Genomic DNA, 20074 nt, shown 5'->3' on the forward strand with positions numbered 1-20074 from the left:
GCGAATTACTGGTTTAGTGCCAATTACCATTTTCTTAAATAATGATACTGCACATGAAAAAATAAAACAATTGCATCAATTAATGTATTGTCCTATAACTGCAAGAGTCTTAAACCGGCTTGCAGCAATGAACAATTCAAACTCGACAACATATGCAGACCAAGTCTAGTATTTAAGTGGAAACGGGTAGAGAAGGAACTATTATTATTCATCGAGTCTCAAGCTGTAAACAGCGAATTCTCGATTATCAGGAAAAAGAAGAAGAAACAAAGAGGACAAAACTAACCCCCTGGGAATGCTTTATATACACCTACGTAAAACAAACAGCAGAATTGCACAAAGTTTCAATGTTTAAGTGTGGTCTTGTACACAAGAATGGAGTTGTTCCTATACTGCATATTTACAAATATAGAAAATAGAGCTACCAATTCATAGTCAAATGACCCGAAAAAGGAAAAAGATAAAAGAAAAGACACTTGTCTCTAGGATAGGAGATACAGAAATTGAAAAGCACAAACAAATCTGCAGAAATGCAATACAAGTGATGAATAACCTATATTTCGTGGATTAAAAAACGATATTCACAATGGAAACGAACCTATGCGATGTATTGAAACCAATGTTCTCTTTATCCTCTTTTTTTGTTAACCTTTTCAATCATTATCCTAATTATTCCCACATCCAAGCTTAACGATTTGAAGCAAACACAAGGAAACATGTGAAGAAACAACGGCTAAAGCTGTAAACTGCCATGGACACAAAAAGTATTGAACAACACTTCTTGGCATACAACAAAGTCACTACTGCAACCACCCGCCTATAGGCAGAATTCTCGTTGCTATTCATCAATTGCAGGATTAAAAACCGTTTCCTACAACCAAGGAGAAGAGGACAATAATTATGATGCCATTATAGCAGTAGCTCATATTACCAGTCAACAATCTAGTTGAGGTTATTATGGTTTAAAACAAACCTGATCACAGACGGGGCACGTGTCACTTCTCTCCATCCATTCAAGAATGCATGAAAGATGAAAATGATGCTCGCATTTTGTGCTCATTTTTGGATTCTCAGCATCATATTCTGCAATGAAGAGTACAGTCATTGTACAGTTTCTAATTGAAGCTAGAAGCGGGGAGTTGGGAGCCACAGCGCTAAAAGCTATTTCTCACCTTCAAGACAGATGGGACATTCTTCTTGCGGTGGTAAGGATACAGGTAGTTTGGGTTTTTTGAGTTCCTCGGACTTCTCAAGTTCATCTTCCACTTCCTTTATTGTATCAAGCTGGATATCTGTTTGCACGTTGCCTTCAGACTCCTCCTTATCCTTGTCCACAGCTTCAGCAGCATCTGCTACGTTCAGTGCTCCACCAGTTTCAATGTTTATTTCCTGAACTGCTGCCTCGTTCTTGATGCCATCTGGATTACCTGGTGGAGTCCTGGGCCTTCCCGCATATGTTTCATAAGGCATCGGCATTGGAGGTGGTCTGTAAGTGTCAGGACTTGAGGTGTCCAGATTTGTATCAACCAAAAGCGCCGCAGAGGAGAATGCTGCAGCTGTGACATGATGAGATGACAAGGGTTCGCGCTCTTCCGGCACTGTAGGATACTGAAGAAAATTTTAAAAGTTAAATAAATCCAATTTGTCACAGCAAAATACAGAAGGATCAGATAATGCCATCAAAAGAAAGGTCTACATTATTAGAGTGCATTCAGAACATAACAACGAACTTCGGTTCCTAATGCTGAAAAGTGTAATTTATCATCCCTTTATCCTCCTACTTTCCTGGTTACTAAGCTGGTCTAATTCTCTTTACCTTATCCTTTATTTTCCTGACTTCAAAGACTGCAAAAAGCACTATGATAATGACCAGCTCCTCTGTAAAGTACCCTATATCCAAGGCAATGAAGCATTTGCATGGATTTGGGACCATATAGCGGATTTTATTCAAAACAAATCATATTGATCCCTATACAAAATCATAAAAACAAAAAGAGAAAAAAGAGAAGGTTTTTCTAACGGAGTGAACTGATAACCACACATACTAAGAAGAAAACAGCAATATAAAACGAAAGATGCTTTCTGGAAAGTGCTCATAGAAAGCATAGAATGGTAGGTTGAAAATAAGAAAAAGATAAGGATAACTATACCCAAGGTTGTTTTATTATGTCACAGCATGCAACATACACAGGAAAGAGTTCAGGAGCCAGGTTTATCAACCTATGAAGCATTAACATATACAACGCTGAGTAATGTTTCCCAGACAGCAAACAGTCACTGGACAGAAATCCGCCACTATCTGTTGGTGTCCTAATTCTTTCAACTTTCAGACACTGAGTCTCTAAGTACACACATTTACTAGTTCTTCCCTGATCAAAAATTTTCTGGAGCATACTAAAGTTCTGATAAGATGAGTTGGCATGGTTTTATGCAAAAACAACAAGAGAAAGAAAGGGGCTAGAACTCAAATTTTCCTCTTAACAATAAATTTCAATCTTCAAAGGAACTTTGAACCAGAATGCTGTAATCAGAATATCAGAAATTAAAAGAAGGTAAATGGCACCTGGAATGAGGACAAATCACTTACACGGTAGAATGAGGGTGAACCGTTCAATTCCACTCCTTTTGAAGCACAACAGCAACAGCAACAATTACCCATTTCTGATAATTTATCTAGGTCAACCGCCTGAAGGGGTTGACTCCTTGCTCATTTTTTTTCTGTGCACCATTACAACATAATACTATCATTATTAGGAGATTTAAGAACCAAAAGAAGCAGGCCTGGCCTCTAGATTGACCATAAAAGTACCGATATATAGCTTGCAGAAGGATACTGCATCATACACTAACAGTGCACATTAACAGAATGATCAGGAGAAAGCACTGCTATGAGAGCTAGAATCTGCAATTCTGATTGTTTGCGCAAATTACTCACTAGCAGAGACCAGTTCATTCTATTTATAGGCGAGACCAGTTTGGAAACTTATGGAACATACAGCAAATCATGACAAAGAAATATGTATCACTAAGCACAACCACCAAAATTATACGAAATTATATCTCAACTTTTTTTCTTATGTGATGGTGAAAGACAATCAAAGTCACATGGTTGAATAACATTTGTAGTGACCTAGCAAAATGAAAGCATCTTCCACGTGTTCTGCACTTTCAGGTAACCGATTGGATCAGAATGGAGATGCCAGTGTGGAGTTGTAACCCTAACTAACTAACTATAAATGGACCAAGGCCCTCAACACGTCGATGGAAGCTTTTTTGAATTTTTGGGGCATCAAATGGACCATGCCACACAATACTTCTTTTAGAAGCTGGACAGAGTAGGAGCTCATAGAAGAAGGGCGAAGTGGTGGAACACAGTACCAACTTGGATCTGGTGGCCAGTTTGGACAGAAAGGAACATGAGGTAATTGGAGGATAAATTAAATTCCATCCAGAATAAAGGCCAACAATTCTTCTTTGTTTTATTTTTGGTTTAGAACGGAACTTGTAAATGAAGCAGAATCACTTCTAGAGCTGTTAGAATCCTTAAGGTTAGAAAGGGATATATACTTTTGTCTTCATACTTTTACTCCGCTGTACAGAATTACCAGCACCATCTTAGTGCTATTATAAATGAAATCTCACCATTTAAAAAAGAAAAAAAAGAACAGTCTAATGAAAGGAAAAACAGTTCAAAATAGGAGGTTAACTTTCGATTCAGAAGCAAAAGTTACAACAGATTGTGCCAAGTTAGTCATGACTGTTAGGATAATATTGTATCTAGTTTTTAATTATCTGTATTTAGTTTGTATTTACCTCTTAGCTACAGTACTATATAAGTTACATTGCATAGACTTATATAGTACTGTAGCTAAGAGGTAAATACAAACTAAATACAGATAATTACAAACTAGATACAATATTATCCTAACAATGACATCTCTCTCCGTCAACCACCATGCCTCAATCCCAAACTAGTCAGGATTAAGAATCCGCTAAATCCCTTCCACTGTATTTGAGTCCATGTCATAAATATTGTTAAACAACTTGTCATTTAAGGCAAATCAGAGGTTTTCTAAAACTAGAGGGTCAAAATCCCACACTTATCTGTACCCAGATCTAATACAAGTGTAACAACAGCAATAAAACCTTACTCTCAACAAGTTGGAAACGCCTATATGGTTACATTGCTTATACTGCGTTCGATTCTTAGCTAAGTCCGCGTGATTGTGGGAAGTTGTAGCATTTTTGAGACAACTTCCCTTCATGTAATTTTAAGTTTATCTCATCAACAATCTTTTTCTGTAGACCAAGTTCAATAGTGTATTTATTACCGTGAGCTAGTTCCACAAGAGTTCACTGATCCTGGAAAGCAATTCCTCAAGATTCAAGGTCAAAGAAAGGTTCCAAGATAAGTTACAATCTTACTGATATTAAGCATCCAAAACCAAGAAATTTGGACTTTGTTCCCATATACAACAACAACAACATACCCAATGAAATCTTAGAGTGTACGCAGACCTTACCCCTACCTTGGGAGGTAGAGAGGCTGTTTCCAGTAGACCCTCGACACCTGTTTCCTATATAGCTGAAATAAAATTAATCAAGTGAAACCACAATCTGGAACACTACTCATCAAGTTCATACTAATCCATTGAGGTGCCTTCGACCCTAGACGACATTAATTTTTTTTTTGTGAGGGAAACTCAGTAGCTTAACATCCGTCGTAAGCTCTTCACAACAATAGAAGAACAATTAAACAAAGGTGCATTTTATTACCTATACGATGAGAAACGAATCTCACTTAACCAGCAAGTCAAAAGCTCATCAGTAAAATCTACTGTCTCGCGGATCGATCACACAGCTAAAATTCAGTCTAAAATAAACAGAATACTCAAAGTATGATAATGAATTGAATTTGAACTTACAAGTCCTTAATCCTTATAACACAGTAAAGTAAAGCTACTAATCGCGCCATTAAACTAACACAACAAGCCCTATTTTCCAGTCCTAACACATGAAATGAAACAATTAATCCAACTTCCCTAATTGAATTTAATCCAAGTCGAATTTCAAGCTGAAAACAAACAAATAAACACTTACAGAAGCTCACCGTAAATCAATTCCTATGCATCAAACAGGTTCTATATGCAAAAATCACAGAAGCTGAACCTATAGATACAGGAATTTGTGTACGTATAGATAGATAATTGTTACCTGGGTGTGATTGAAGAATTGGTGATGATGAGTCAGAAAGTGTCGAAAAACGGTGAAAAAGGTTTTAGGGGGTGGGGGGTATTTGGGGGTGGGGGGGATGGGGTGGCAAAGGCGTTTAGGCACTTGTGCTTCGTTTGTGCAAGAGCGTGTTAGATGACTACTTCCATTCACAAAAACATCACCCACCACTTTGAATTTTGGAATTATATCAGGCACTACTATACTATATATACATGCTATATTCATGTTATATTCTATATTGGTATATTTATTACTCTATCCGTCTCAAATTATTTATCGCTTTTATGTTTTATATATATCTTAAGAGTTATTCTTCCGGTTTAAATTTATGTGATGTGGTTTAAATATTCATGAACTTTTGAAATTTGTGATCTAATATAAGTTATAGATATTTGTGTGACTATAAATCATTTCATTAAGGGCTCGTTTGGTATGATGAATAAGCAAAAATAGTCCTGAGATAAAAGTTTGGTGCCGCCTTATCCCACTTTGATTGGAATAAAATTCCGGGACAACTTATCCCAAGATTATAGTGTTATTTTATCTCACATTGAGGGTGGGATAACAATTTATCTAGGGATAACTTGTTTTCTAACCAAACGAGCCCTAAGGGTAAAAGGTTAAGTTTTAAGCTAAATTATTTCTAAATATAGAAATGTATCATTCTTTTTGGGACAAACTAAAAATGAAAATAAATCACATAAATTGAGACAGAGAGAATATTAACTGGGTGGGTATTTGACCTACTTTACTCTTATTTATGTCTATGTTGTAATCTTTCTCTATTAAATGAGTACTATATTTATGTGTCATCTCCTTTAATAACAAAACTCTTACAAGGGTAAAATGAAAAAATAATTAATTGTGTTTTGAACTTTTAAAATGATAAATAATTTAAGATAATTATTTTTAATAATCACGATAAATAATTTGAGAGGGAGGAAGTATAGTTATTTGTTTATTATTGCTATTTATTATAATATGATCGGAGTCGTACATATTCATTATTAATATTAATGTGGGAATCGGAAAAGGCCTTTGATTTGTTCTTTCTTTTGGAATTGTACGGGTTAACGACTAATGCGTGAAGGTATGAAACTCCTTGGACTCACGACTAAAAACAATAAATGTAACTATATGCTATTAATAGCATTTGTTATCCTTAATTATTGATAAATTTTACCTTTTCTCTTTATGATATTTGATTAAGCTATTTCACTTTTTATTAATTAAAATGTGTAATTTTATCTCTTTATGTGGGAGATTGTTGTATGTATAGATTATTTTTAGAAGTGTATTACCCACAAGTATTGACTAGCTGTATAAGCTTAACAAAATACATAAGTAATTAAATTATAAAATTGATCAATAACTATGACAATTTCTATATTCATGATCAAAGGGCTCAAAGTACACATTTCAAGTAATTCAAAGTTAAATATCACTAGAATTCCAACTTATCAATAATAGAAGGATCAAGTATGCTATTAAAAAGAGCTTAAATAAAATGATATAAATGATCAAACTTTACGCAGTTGGACCTCAAATGACTTTGTAATCGATGCATCGTAGCCTTAGTCTATTTCGCTTTATACATCGTTAACTTTAATGTTGCTTAATGAAACTCCTGACTCTGCCCCTATATATAAAATATAAAACTTATATATATTAATTTAATATAAACATCAAATACAGTAATTTTTACTGTATTTGCCGATGACTTGTAGTGGGTTGGTGCTGTGGGCGGCGTTTGACGAGATAAGTCGTAATGCCTTGGCTGAGTGTGTCACTGTCAATGTACATTTTGTGGAAGTTTCTAAATTGTAGCTTATCACTAAGATAAGCCACGTTTCTTGCTTTGTTTACCAAACATAATATTGGTGGTATTCTTATTTCTTGTGTTTACATATTACTATTACATAATTGACTTATCAAGGGAAAGTTCGTGGGAAAAAAAACAAAAGAATTTTCAAAGAAGTTAAAACCTTATTCGTTCGGAAAGAACACAATTATATTTCTGTTACTGAGACTTTGTTTTTTTCGTAGAATCAAAACAAATTACTTCTCAAGGAAAATGAAATTCAGAAGTCGATGTAGGGGTTTGACTGGACTTAATAACTTTAGTTTAAATTTTATATTGTATTAAAATTAGCTATGTACAAAAATTAATTTTAGAATACAGTTACTAAAACCTGATATTGCTATCCTAGAATTTAGAACCATAAGTTCAAATTATAGCTCCACCTCTACGGATTGAATGGTAAGACCTCACAAAAATTAATATAAACACTACCATAAGATATTTTGTAACAGGTCAGAACTTATAACTTTTTCAAATTTATATGCTAAAAAACTTTTCAGACCTTCATTACAATAATTAAATAGAAAGCCAAATACAAACGTCTTACGATCTTTATAATTTTTTAAACGAAAAAAGGGTGGTTTCCTATTGCTTCCTTAAAGCTTAAAAGTTAATCATATTAAACTCTTGCTACGAGATTTTAATATATTTGTGCAATCATGAAATGATTTTTTTTTTCAAGTTGCACTATTAGGTATATTTGTTACGTATAAAATTTGTAAAGTATTTCGATATTTGAACGCGACACGTGTTTATCAGATTAAGACTAAGTAAAGCATAAATTGATTGTTGAAGCAAGTTATGCAACAAAATTAAGGATGATCTCGTATTCGAAGTAAATTCTGTTCTTGCAGAACAAGACATCCTACTTGAGCTCATAAAAAGTCTTAATGTAACCCATTTAATAAAGAAATCAAGATATATTAGTTCCAAATTAGGTAGGATAATGTATATTGGACCAACTTGCCTATCAACAAATTATAAAATCAATTAATGCAGCCAACAGAATTGTGGTATTAGAGTGGAGAACAATTATTTTAAGCCGATGACGTACCTTACTTTTTCATGATTAGAATAAATTATTATGTCAATGAGTTATTATTCAAACTAATAATGTATCTAATGGAGTTGTATTACCAGTTTTTATTTTCTTTTTCCACAAATTTTCACCCATTTCCCGATAGTTGTTAAGTGAATGACCTTTTTCTTTCTTGCAACTTGTGGCCCTCTTATACCTTTTTTTTTTTTTTTTTTTTGATATTGTGGCCTTCTTATACTATGATCTAAAGATCTCTTCTGAGCAAACTAAAAATCTTGTGAAAAAACGTTAGATTAGAATCTAAATTTTGTAGGTATCGTAAATGTTAAACGACAGCCTAATGTTCTGTCTGTAATGTTGAGAAAACTTTAAACCCGAGTCTAATCTTTTCCAAAAGGATAATTTTCTAAGGGCTATATTTGCACAACTTTTTAAAAATAGAAACCAAATCTAAATAGGACTAAAAGGGATATTTGTGTAAATCAACCTCTTTTTTCTTCACATAGTAGGTGGGCTTAGTTTAATTGGGTTGGTTTATTTCAAGACCGGTATCAAAGCCGTGGTGTGTCCAACAGTTGAACTAGATAAAGCCCAATAAAGCATTCTACATAAGCCCAAATATTTGTTATGATTCAAAGCTAAGACCCATTTTGAGCTATGCTTGGTTCCCCATGAAGGATCCATTGCCATGGAGTTATTCTGTTATGTTTTTTTTTGGAGATATATAGAGTCAAATGTATTACTTTTTTTCCCTAATAAGCAAGGAATATTAGAAAGAAGAGTCATAGACTCTGAGGAAAATTTCAGAGACCTCCCCTCACGTTTTGCTTCGTTTCACTGACCTCCCTTCATGTTTGCAATATTGCAGCTACCTCCCCGATTATAACTTTTTTGTAACAGTTATTTTATTCTATTTATTACTAATGAAAAAATACATATGTGGACTGATTTTCCCTCCCTAAGATCATGCCCTTTGGATACTATTTATTAATATCTCCTTTTCGGTAAACTGAAAACAAAATACAACAAAGTGCTCTTCACTCTTTCCTATTCCTCTTCAACGCTCTCCAATGTTCCCATCATATTTTCTGCAAAAAAATAATTCTTTTTCCACTGCTTGTCTTCAAGAAATAAAGGTAACATCTTTTATAATGTAAGTTAGTATGTCAAGTGCTCCTCATGTTCACCACAAGAAATAATATTTTCAGTGACAACTTCATCAAAGGTGAATTAGCATTTGTGGCAACTATGCTCGTCACAAAAGTTAACAAAATTGATTTAAGGTAGGTCGCTTCTCACAACTGCTACATAAACACTTATCTTTGGAAAGTAGCCCCCACAGAGGATCGTCACTGTAAACCTTATTTTCTGTAGTGGTTCTTGCTTCAAGGAATTAAGTAATATTCTGATTGACTGGTATTTGACGAATTGTGATTAAGAGGTTAAGGTCTTTATACTGCTTCATCATTTTGAAGACGTCTTTTTATCATAAATTTACCAACACGTGTTGTTGGATTTTACTTGCACAAAGATATTTATATTTTAATATATAAAATTTAATTTCAGAGTTTTTCGATATTTCTTTAGTTAATCACAGATTATTTAGCAAGATATTTTCTCCCAAAAAGTTAAAACATGGTTGATTAAGAAACAGAAAAGCTCAAGCGTTGGGAACGGGTGAACATCCCAAGTATCCATTTTAATATTCCTAAGAAACAACATTTTAAGGAGAATTGATAAAATAATAATTAATCCAAAGAGCACAATCTTAAGGAGGGCAAATCAATCCACATATGTTTTTTTTCATTAGAAATAAATAGAATAAAATAACTGTTACAAAAAAGAGTTAAAATAGGGGAGGTAGCTGTAATATTGCAAACGTGATGGGAGGTCAGCGAAACGAAGCAAAACATGAGGGGAGGTTTCTAAAAATTTTCCTAGACTCTATTATCGACTAGTAGGTTGAAGGCTCAAGTGACATGAAGAATAAGTAAAAACACAAATTTGGGATTACATGAAGAATAAGTAAAACACAAATTTGGGATTCTAACTTACCTAAGAAAAAGAATGCAATGAAAGTGGAGGTTGATCGAGGTGTCAGTCAATGTTCTTTCTTTAGATTTGTCAATTTTTTGCTCTTTTTAAGAAGACACTAACTAACAAAGATTAAGGCTTAATTGATGTTGTCATTACATCAAAGTTTGACAAGAATTTTTTATGCTAATTCAAATCTTATTAGTGTTCGATTTTGTTCAAAGCAAGATTAGATGACTGACAATTAACCAAGAGAATTATAGATGAGTATAAATAGACTGGGGTGATTAGGTAGGATACAATTAGCTGGAGAGATTGCTTATTAATGGAGTATCTTCTTACGCATTTGTTCTATTATTGCCTCATATTCTTGAAAGAATAATTGAGATTAATCCACTTGGCAAAACAAACATCATTTTCTTCTTTGGGGTGAGCCTTTCACGCTATTATTTGTGTAAGAATACGCTATTATTTGTGTAAGAATAAGTGTGAAATATAGAAAACTTGTACTAACACTAATGAACTCGAACTTCATAATTTGCCTCGGAAGCATTTTATCTACTATAGAAGTAAAATAAATGGCCTCAAGTAATTTGAGAATGAAAGGCAGTTGGCATATTTTTAGTTAAGCAGAATTTAAACTCGTGACATTACCATTCGAATTAATCATGACTCAGATTCCATTATAAGAGAAAGTGACAAATAAATATGCATTTTGCACTTTCACTATCTAAATTTCTGTAAGAAACTCAGAGACTATAATAGGAGAAAGTGACGAATAAATACGAATCTACACTCTCACTTGCTGTTTGACCTTACATAGGAAATAAGGTCATCAACAAAAAGAAAGAATTTAACGCAAAGACATCCCCCACCTCACAAATTTTCAATGCAAACATAGTGCGGTTTGTCCACTTTCCGGAGCTATAATTAAAAAGTAGCCAGTAATTGTAAAATTGTTGAAAAATAAATATACAGCACATTGTGTTGATCGAAAAAGTAGGCAGTAATTGTAAAATTCTTGAAAAATAAATATACAGCACATTGTGTTGATCGAGGTGAGCGGTGGTTAGATACTGCAGCAGGCTTAGATTGGAAGGAAGGACTTTGCTTTCCGATCACTTTTTCGGCCAGTTTAAATGAGCGTGGGCAAGTTCGAACTTCACTATTGTTTTCCGTTTGGAGCGGTTCACCCCCTTCTCTCAGAGTTCCACATATAAGACTAGAACTCGAAGACACCATCTTGGAGTGGCCTGGAGAAAAAAACGAAAAAAAATGAAGAAACATACCTCTACCACCTTTGGCAGGAGTATTTTTTTTATTCAAATTTTATTTTCAGATGAAGAAGTGGTTAGATTTCAATCACTTTTGCAATTTTGTTTTCATAACCATAATGTCTGGGCTAACTTGCACACACATTGACTAATTTCATGAGATACTTGCTACTTTCTACCAGCAAGATACTAAGTGACTCTAACCACCAAGGCTAAAATAAGTGAAATCAATTACCTAATATTTTTTTTTCGCTAGAATTTGAACTTAAGAACCTCATAATTTCTAACATTTATTAACCACTTGATCATAAACTTAGGTACCGATTAATTTTGAGATTGTCACTTACTTACAAATAAAAATTGTAAAAGTAACTAGTTTGTGAATTTTTAACATTTCAAATTCCTCTATTATGTGGGTGGAGGGAACAAAGTGGGTCCACAAAAACTGAAATAATAGAGCAAATCCAAAGAAGCACCCCTAGTCTTTTGCACAAAATCTTTTGTAGGGGCCAATAATAGAATTGTTTTGGTACCAACTTTTAATAACGTGAAGAGAAAGGGACTCTTCTCGATCTCTTATAGGAGTAATTTTTATCAATATTAATTTGAAAGCCAATGTTAGGTTTGGTTGCATATAGCACTTCTTCGGTTGGTAGATATTTAATAACAATATGCACCACACAATGGGTCTACATCTGCCAACTTATAGTTGACTCGTGACACCTATTTACAGCCTGGCTTCCATATCCATAAATTTTGTATTATAATAATGAATTTAATACTATTATACTTTGAGATATTTTTCCTACTCTAGACTGTCAACAGTTACAGCAAAAAAGAAAAGGAATTAATTAAACCAAATTAGCCAGATTAAGACATGTAGCATAATAAATTAGTTGTTCTCGTACTGTACAAACGATTATGTTAAAAAATTACTTTAAGTTTGCAACGTACTTAGGGGTCGTCTGATACATGATAAAAGCTGAAATATTTCAATACTAATTTTGATATTAATTTTGTATCATATTTTGTAGAAGTTATAAATTAAGCACAATCTTAAAGATGGAATCTCCTCCTTATTTCACTAACCTTAAGATTATTTTATTCCATCTCTCAGATAAAGATAAATTAGCCTCAAAATTATAATTTCAAGATAATTTAATCTGCATACCAAATGACCCCTCATAGCTTATAGGCCAGAAAAATAATTACAATATAAATTGAATGATGTAAGGGCGTTAAGACCAGCTTTCTAAAAATCAAGGCGCGAAAGTAGCCTTGAAAAAGACTTAATTTTTTATGTTAAATTTAAATAGAAATAGAACGTACATTTCAATTTCAAATATATTGACTATACATGAATCCACGTTGTGGACGTCGTTGCATTGAAACGCACCTTAGTCAAAAGACAAGTATCTCAAGGGTTAAAAATGCATGAAACTTCCCGTATTTGACTCGGTAAAATATACCTCCATGAATCCCAACCTTCATTTTGTACATGGATGGTGAGATTGTAATTTGTACATCTTTATTTTTATAACTTTGGTATTTGAGTCAACTTTCGTACACCTCAATTATTTTACGAGGTACCTGCTACCTCCACCAACACATATATTGGATAAGTCCATCCACCAAAGCTTGGACAAATGGAAATGTTATCATACATCTTTAACTAGTCAAGAAGAATATTGTGATCTAAAGAAGAAAAAAAAAAATATACACATACTCATGCAAAAGTACTAAAGTAGAATCACACCAGAATTGAAGGTTATAAATATCAACCGGCTCACAGCCGCATAATACCAGGTTAGGGATCCGGGAGACAATTTGGGGGAGTAGCTAACAAAGAAGCTCCCACCACAGTCAAGTCTCCATTAGTAGAGTCTATAATTAGCTGAACTAAGTTAGAGGTTCATAAATATTTACTCTATATATGCATTATATTACAGATAATAATCCGACCTTCTTCACCACTTTCCCCTATCATCATCAACAAATGTCAATGTGTGTCAGTTGATCTTAATCGCTTGGCCGCACGGATAAATTCCACCACCACTTGTACCTCATCGACACGCTGCAAGGATTAAGATACGGAGCAATCGTTAGGAAAACTTGGGGCTAAGTAAAGATTATGCAGTTAAGCATAGCAACAGAAAGAACGAGACCTGTGACGAGAAGTGCTGCTGCACTGTACTAAGCAGTTGTTCCTTCGTTGGGTTAGGGCTAATATGTGCCTGCATATACGCGAAACGTGTTACTAACTTGAATCGACATATTGCTAGATTGATCATTAAAAAAGATTCGTGCTGACAGACACTCACAAGGTTGAAGTTTCGCCAGTACCTCCATAATGAACCAGTTCCTAGTTTTGCCAAGTTCAACCTCTGATAGTACAAAATGGAACAGTTTAATAAAACAAGCATGTCACATTATCTGGAGACACTTGCAGGATTAATATAAAGGCATCACATCAAGCACCATGATTACACTTTAAACCCCCGTCAAGCAAGACCATCACAATTTACAAAGAATAAACTACCAGACACAGAATGGCTGTGTAATGTTTCATTGGAGTTTCTGTAATACCAACGAAAAGATTTTTATCACATGGAAAGAAAGCACATAATGTGACTTTCACAAAACCATCCACATCAACAAAACCAGATCAAAAACACAGAGACTACATATATATTTTATGTGCTTACCGGTTGCAAATAGTTAGGTTCAACTTCTCTGCAATTGCCACGGCTCATTGTCTTTGGTGGTCCAGATAAGGCCCATGGCCTTGTATAACGAACTCTAGGCTTGCTCACTTTTCTGTATTCGACACCAGTGGCTACCAAATACAAGGATTACAATCAAATAAGAAACCTCTTTAGAAATTAGAAGAATTAATATAACAAAGTTTAGATAATGGAGACTAACCAAAGTGATGGGTTTCTTTTTCAACAATGTCTGAACCACTGCTTGAGTTGTCAAAGTCATAATCATCGTCTTCTTCATCTCCCGTGGGAGGTTCTAGCACACTCAATGCATTTCTTTGTAGTTTGACTTCAACCCCATTTTTCAAAACCTTCAATTTGGAGATAAAGAAGTTTAATAACTGACTCCATAATCAAACAACAACAGAATCAAAAAACAGATAAAGAAAACAAGAATGTTATAAGTGGAAGATTTCACGACAGCAAGGTCTAAAGCTTAACTACTTAACAAATATAAATCATGTAAAGTTAAATTCACTTTACAATCAGAAATTTAATCAGGAAGCTAGTTCAGCAGTTATGTAATTCAAGTCAAACAGTCAAAAGAGAAGAAGAGTCATTTTGGACTGTTTTAGGGTAAAAGGAAAATATAAATATACAATCTAAGTAGAATGAAGGACTCACCAACCAATGCCAACCACCAAGCCCAACAGCCTTCTTGACAACTCCCTGAAGTCCCAGCAAAACGCTCTTGGTTCTGTTGTTTCCGGTCACAATAACTTTGGTATGCCTTGGAAGTACAGACAGTTCCTCATCACCACTCTCTTCACGGAAAGGTGATAACACCCGAGCAGGACATAGTTGAGTCTCCAGCATTTTGCACGTCTCAACAACTAACTAATCAGTGACCCCAACGAAGATAGCAATGGAGATCAGACTAAATTAGCTACTGATACTCTGTAACCAAACTACGGAATTCTACATAGCGGCAAATCCTTTCTCCTTTGCTCCTCATTCCAATCAGATGATGAAATAACAAAGCACCAATAACGTGATTCACCTTCTATGTCACGTATACCAACTTCCAGTACAGAACTAACTCCCAAGCATCTCAATTCAGATACCTTTCTAAAGAATCTCTAGGATTAATAACAAGATTCACCTCAAAATGGAACTGACAAACTGGAATCTTTGAACTTTCAAGAACCAGAATCAATCAAGCTAAAAAGCACAACCCTCAGTCTCAAATGAAAATCCTGAAAAAGAAACTATCAAGAATGTCAAAAATGTAGCCAAATAATCCCCACAAAGTATGACTATATAGTATCCAAATAAGGCATTTTCACACAGTCATATATATACTCAAAGGGAGAGACACAAAAAGAGAGTGATCTTTAAGATCTGATAAGACTGACACGAAATTTCTAATGGAATGTTGAATGCTATGAGCCAACAAGCAATTTAAAAATCTGCAAGTCACGGATATAGCATGAGTAGTAATAAATGCAATAATGCATGATCCACTAAAATCTACTGCAATAAAAAATAAAAATAAAAAAGTGTTGTAAATATGTAATTTCTAAAGCATATCCAATTTTAAAATTAAGGCAATTAAGTAACCTTGAAATCTCCAATTCAATCAAAATTATTAACTAAAGACTTCAAATTCATTCTTCAGTAACAACACTCTTAATAGTTAGCTTAAGATGAAAATTAGATAAACTAAGTAGCTGTTTGGCCATAAATATTTCTTTACTTTTTTTCGTTGTTGAATTTCGGAAATCATGTTTGGTCATAAAATTCGGGGAAATCCCGGAATTTTCCGAAATTTGAAAAACACCAAAAAGTTGTTTTCACTAGAAATCACTCGCAAAAAATTTCAAAAACAACTCCAATTTGTATTCATGACCAAACACAACTCCGATTTCCAAATATCATTTTTCACTTCGAAAACAAAAACTATATTTCTCAAACACTCACAATTTTCATGGCCAAACAAGGCCTAAATATATCACAAAATATTTTTTTTTAAAATGCAAAAATAAGGCAAACGAATATAAATGAGACTATAAATGTGCACTTTAAACCAATAAATACTCGCTAATCGCAATTTTGCAGTTTTTAATTAACTCGGATTTTATTTTTTTTTACACTTGAATAATTAAAAAACAATAACTTTAACCAATAAAAATCCTTAAAAAAAGAAATTTCAAATTAAGAAAACTGTAAAGCCGAGAAGAGCTCAGAATTATTTATTTGAGAGCGAAAATTGTATTTTCTCAACGCATAAAACATCAAAAAGTGAAAATCAAGCAATGAATCAAGTTAATTATTAACTTTAACCAAAAACATTGGAAAAAAAATAAGGAAAAGAGAAAAATTGCTACTCAAAAATATCTCAGAATCATTGATTTAACAAAATAAATCGCAATGTATAAAACATCAAACACCGAATTCCAGCAAACAATCACGTTAAACCAAAAACGAAATGAAAAAAAAAAAAAAGGAGCAATTTCTAAATGTAAAAAACATCAAAAAGGCACTCAAGCAAGCAATCATACTGAATCTATTTAACAAATTAGATTCGAATAAGAAAAAATAGAAATTAGAGAAGAGCTCAGAATTGTTAATTTCAAACTGAAAAAAAAAAATGCAAATCAGAGAAGAGCTCCCAATTGCTAATTTCAAATTGCAATTTAAAAAAAAAATGTATTTTTCACAATGCATAAATAGTAAAACACACCGAACAGTAGAAACTACTGAAAATCAAAATTTTTGATGTGACAACGGAAAAAAATCAATTTCTCAATGTAAAAACTTCAAAAAAAGTGACACTTAAACAAGCAATCATGCTTAATCAATTCAACAAATTAAATTCGAACAAAAAACTGCTCAGAATTGTTAATTTCAAAGTGAAAAAAAAAAAAAGATGTATTTTTCACAATGCATAAATAAAACTGTAGAAAAAATCAAGCAAACACGTCAAATCCGTTAACAGTTTACGTTACCTCAGTTGAATTAGAGCAGTCACTCAAAAGCAAAACAATGGATTCCGAGTTAGTCAGATTGGAGTGAAATGCAATCAGATAGAACACAGAATTTTGCAGTAATCTAGAGAGAGAAAGTGATTAGTTATGTAGAGAGAGAAAGTACGATAGAGTAAATGCTTCACAACTGCCATTGGAGTGGAAACTACTAACCTGCTGCTAAAAAAGAGACCCTCTTGTACGGTCACTTGCCTTTTTCTTCCTTATCTTCTTTCTTCCCCATACTTTGCATTTTTACTCCCTATATTTTAAATATAATTTTAGTTTTGATTTTTGCGATATCTGACGAAGCATATTTAATTTTTAATTAATTGAAATGAAATTTTTTAGTCCTTTTCTATAATCTATTTGTCCCAATTTATGTAGCATACTTTTCTTTTTAATCTATATACTAAAAAGATTGTCATCTTTATATATTTAAAAAAAATTAACTTTATGATATAGTTTACAACCATATGAATATTTAATGTTTATTTTGAATTACACATTTCAAAACTCTTTCTTTTTTTCTTAAACTCCATGTCAAATTAAATAGGTTCACATAAATTGAAACGAAGAGAGTATACGAAGTATGTTGTATTTGATTTACTTTTAGGACTATATCGCTGTTAAATATGGAGTAATGGTAGTACGGTACAAGCTTAACGGAACACATATGTAATTAAATAGTGAAACAACTAATATTAGGATAAATTTGTGAATATTCACAAGCAAATAGATTAAAAAAACGTACATTCAATTAATTAAAGAATATATGTGTTTAGTCAGATATCACAAGAATTAAAATTAAATTTAACTATTATTGAAGGACCAAAAGTGCTATTAATCCTTAAATCCCTTTTCTTCTTTTCGTTATCATGTTACTGTATTAATGTATTGTATTGTATTGCTCTTTGTTTTGTTTTATATTGTAAAACTCGATTTGAATAGTTAGCGGCTTAGTAGAGCCGCGTCAGTTGCGTGTTGAGCCGAGTTTTTCTGCTTGCGTTGCTGATCAATGAACCGGCGACGTACAAACGAGAATCCGAGGCTGTTTGAAAGCGACTAAACTACACATTCTATGATTCTCTCCAATAATTTTTCTGTCCAACAGGTGTCTATGTAAACATTAAGTGATATACCTTCTGCTTCCTCAGGGTGGTCACTTTTCTGTGTAGCAGATTTTAATTATAGGTAGGTGTGCATTCGAATTAGTTGTGTATTTAAAGGGCTAAATTTGGGAAGGACAAAAACTTTCGTGCTAATTGAGCACTCGAGGCATCAGTCTAAAGAGTCTCCTGTGTTAACTTTTGAGCATGGTTTTGAGTTTAGCCTTTCAAGCAATATTGGTCTAGACGTGCAATCAGAGGCGGATCTAGGATTTGAAGGTGACGAGTGTTATAATTTTCTTCAATATACATCTTGTTAGGAACGTATATTTAGATCGGGTTCATCTTTTTTTAGTTTATTCGGGTCAATTTAATGGATTTTTTTTTAATTTGTAAATATGAAAATTACATCTCAAAAATCATGAAATGAACATAATTAACATTTTAAACAATGAATCACACTCATAAACACCCATTAACAATAAAAGTAAAATCAACATTTTCACCAAGGGACTTGCATCTCTTGTGTATATTAAAAAATGAATTTGCACAAGTAAAATAACATCTTCAATAAGGGAATTACACCGATCAAAATAAGAAAAATAATAAAAAAAATTCTTCAATAGGTAAATACTCCCCATAAGTAAATGTAGAATTAGATAAACTACAAAGTTCTCAAAAATAAATCATAAATTTCATGTTTTTTCTAAGCAGTGCTTATGAAATTTCCATCACAATTTAAGTAGTAAAGTGATTTAAATTGAATTTAACAATTATAGAATAGCATAAATTTTTATAATGCACTCCCTCCGTCCATTTTTATTTGTCCATTATACTATAAATATATGTCCACTTTTACTTGTAAGTTGTATAGTTTGAAAAACCAAGACATAATTTATCATTTTATACCTATTTTATCCTTATTATTAAGTACTCCAATTCATTTCTCATTTTATTTATTGCTTATTAAGAGTGTCTAGGTCAAATATAGACAAGTAAACATGGACAGAGGGAATAATAAACAAAAGAAATCATTAAAAAAAAATGAATTTTGATCTCAATCCAAAACTCCTCCCATTGAGACCCAAGTTTTTTTATTTAAATACTCACAGATTTGAGATTAAGAGAAATATTTAATTTAAGGGATTTTGAAGTTTCTATTTGTGTGTTTTCGCTAGAGATCACAGATAAAATAATAGAAAAGAGGAAAATCAATATAAATAATAAAAAAATAAATAGAAAATTGGGACGGCCGAAAAGGGAATTACTGGTACAAAGAAAGTAAAAAGTGCAAAGGAAAACGGGAGCTTGAAAATGTTCAAGATAGATTCAAACTTGTGTCTATCAGTCGTGACACCTTTGTCTAATTTACGACTAGGGTGGCAAGATCAAATATTTAACCTAATTTAAGCAAATTACAACATAAGTATATAAAAAAATTATTAATTGAGGGGGTGCCATGCCACCCCTATCGCAAAGGGTGGATCCGCCCCTGCGTGCAATCATGGGCTGACGATGCACTATGTAGGATAGAAGTATGTTATAAGGGCCAATGGAGTATGCGGTTTGTAGCGAGCGGTGTTGGTATTCATAGAAGAAAGGACAAAAATATAAATTACTCACATTGGTTTAGCTTAGTATTAAGCTAAGACTAGACGAGGTTTGAGTTCAATACTATTTAACCACAATTTTAAACAATAAAGATTATAATTTTCAAGAAAATATTGAGATTACGTTTCGAACCCTCCAACCTCTAAGAGCAAAACCAAGTGCTAAACTAATGCGTCAAGAGGC

General features: G+C 33.1%; 2 protein-coding genes across 2 annotated transcripts; both read right to left on the reverse strand.

The window, feature by feature from the left end:
• Window positions 1-332: 332 nt before the first annotated feature.
• On the reverse strand, window positions 333-5313 carry LOC132030560 (probable E3 ubiquitin-protein ligase RHB1A). The gene is made up of 5 exons (XM_059420250.1): window positions 5215-5313; window positions 2588-2717; window positions 1173-1608; window positions 974-1083; window positions 333-871 (listed from the first exon to the last, which is right to left on the reverse strand). Exons 2-5 carry the CDS (start codon window positions 2657-2659, stop codon window positions 839-841), a joined length of 651 nt encoding a protein of 216 aa, XP_059276233.1. The 5' UTR covers window positions 2660-2717; window positions 5215-5313; the 3' UTR covers window positions 333-838.
• A 7862-nt stretch (window positions 5314-13175) lies between these two features.
• Window positions 13176-17302, reverse strand: LOC132030561 (uncharacterized). The gene is made up of 7 exons (XM_059420251.1): window positions 17154-17302; window positions 14830-15401; window positions 14369-14516; window positions 14149-14279; window positions 13765-13827; window positions 13609-13677; window positions 13176-13517 (listed from the first exon to the last, which is right to left on the reverse strand). The coding sequence occupies exons 2-7, from the start codon at window positions 15019-15021 to the stop codon at window positions 13443-13445; spliced, it is 678 nt and encodes a 225-aa protein (XP_059276234.1). The 5' UTR covers window positions 15022-15401; window positions 17154-17302; the 3' UTR covers window positions 13176-13442.
• Window positions 17303-20074: the final 2772 nt, after the last annotated feature.

This window comes from Lycium ferocissimum, chromosome 9, assembly GCF_029784015.1.
Source record: "Lycium ferocissimum isolate CSIRO_LF1 chromosome 9, AGI_CSIRO_Lferr_CH_V1, whole genome shotgun sequence".
Lineage (NCBI taxonomy): Eukaryota > Viridiplantae > Streptophyta > Magnoliopsida > Solanales > Solanaceae > Lycium > Lycium ferocissimum.

Coding starts and splice junctions, on each gene's coding strand:
- LOC132030560 (XM_059420250.1), bottom strand. CDS start 2,659: ATGGGTAATTGTTGCTGTTGCTGTTGTGCTTCAAAAGGAGTGGAATTG. Junction 1,084..1,172: donor ATGTCCCATCTGTCTTGAAG/GTGAGAAATAGC, acceptor TCTTCATTGCAG/AATATGATGCTGAGAATCCA. Junction 872..973: donor CGTGCCCCGTCTGTGATCAG/GTTTGTTTTAAA, acceptor CCTTGGTTGTAG/GAAACGGTTTTTAATCCTGC.
- LOC132030561 (XM_059420251.1), bottom strand. CDS start 15,021: ATGCTGGAGACTCAACTATGTCCTGCTCGGGTGTTATCACCTTTCCGT. Junction 14,517..14,829: donor TTGGTGGTTGGCATTGGTTG/GTGAGTCCTTCA, acceptor TCCAAATTGAAG/GTTTTGAAAAATGGGGTTGA. Junction 13,828..14,148: donor AACCTAACTATTTGCAACCG/GTAAGCACATAA, acceptor TTGTACTATCAG/AGGTTGAACTTGGCAAAACT.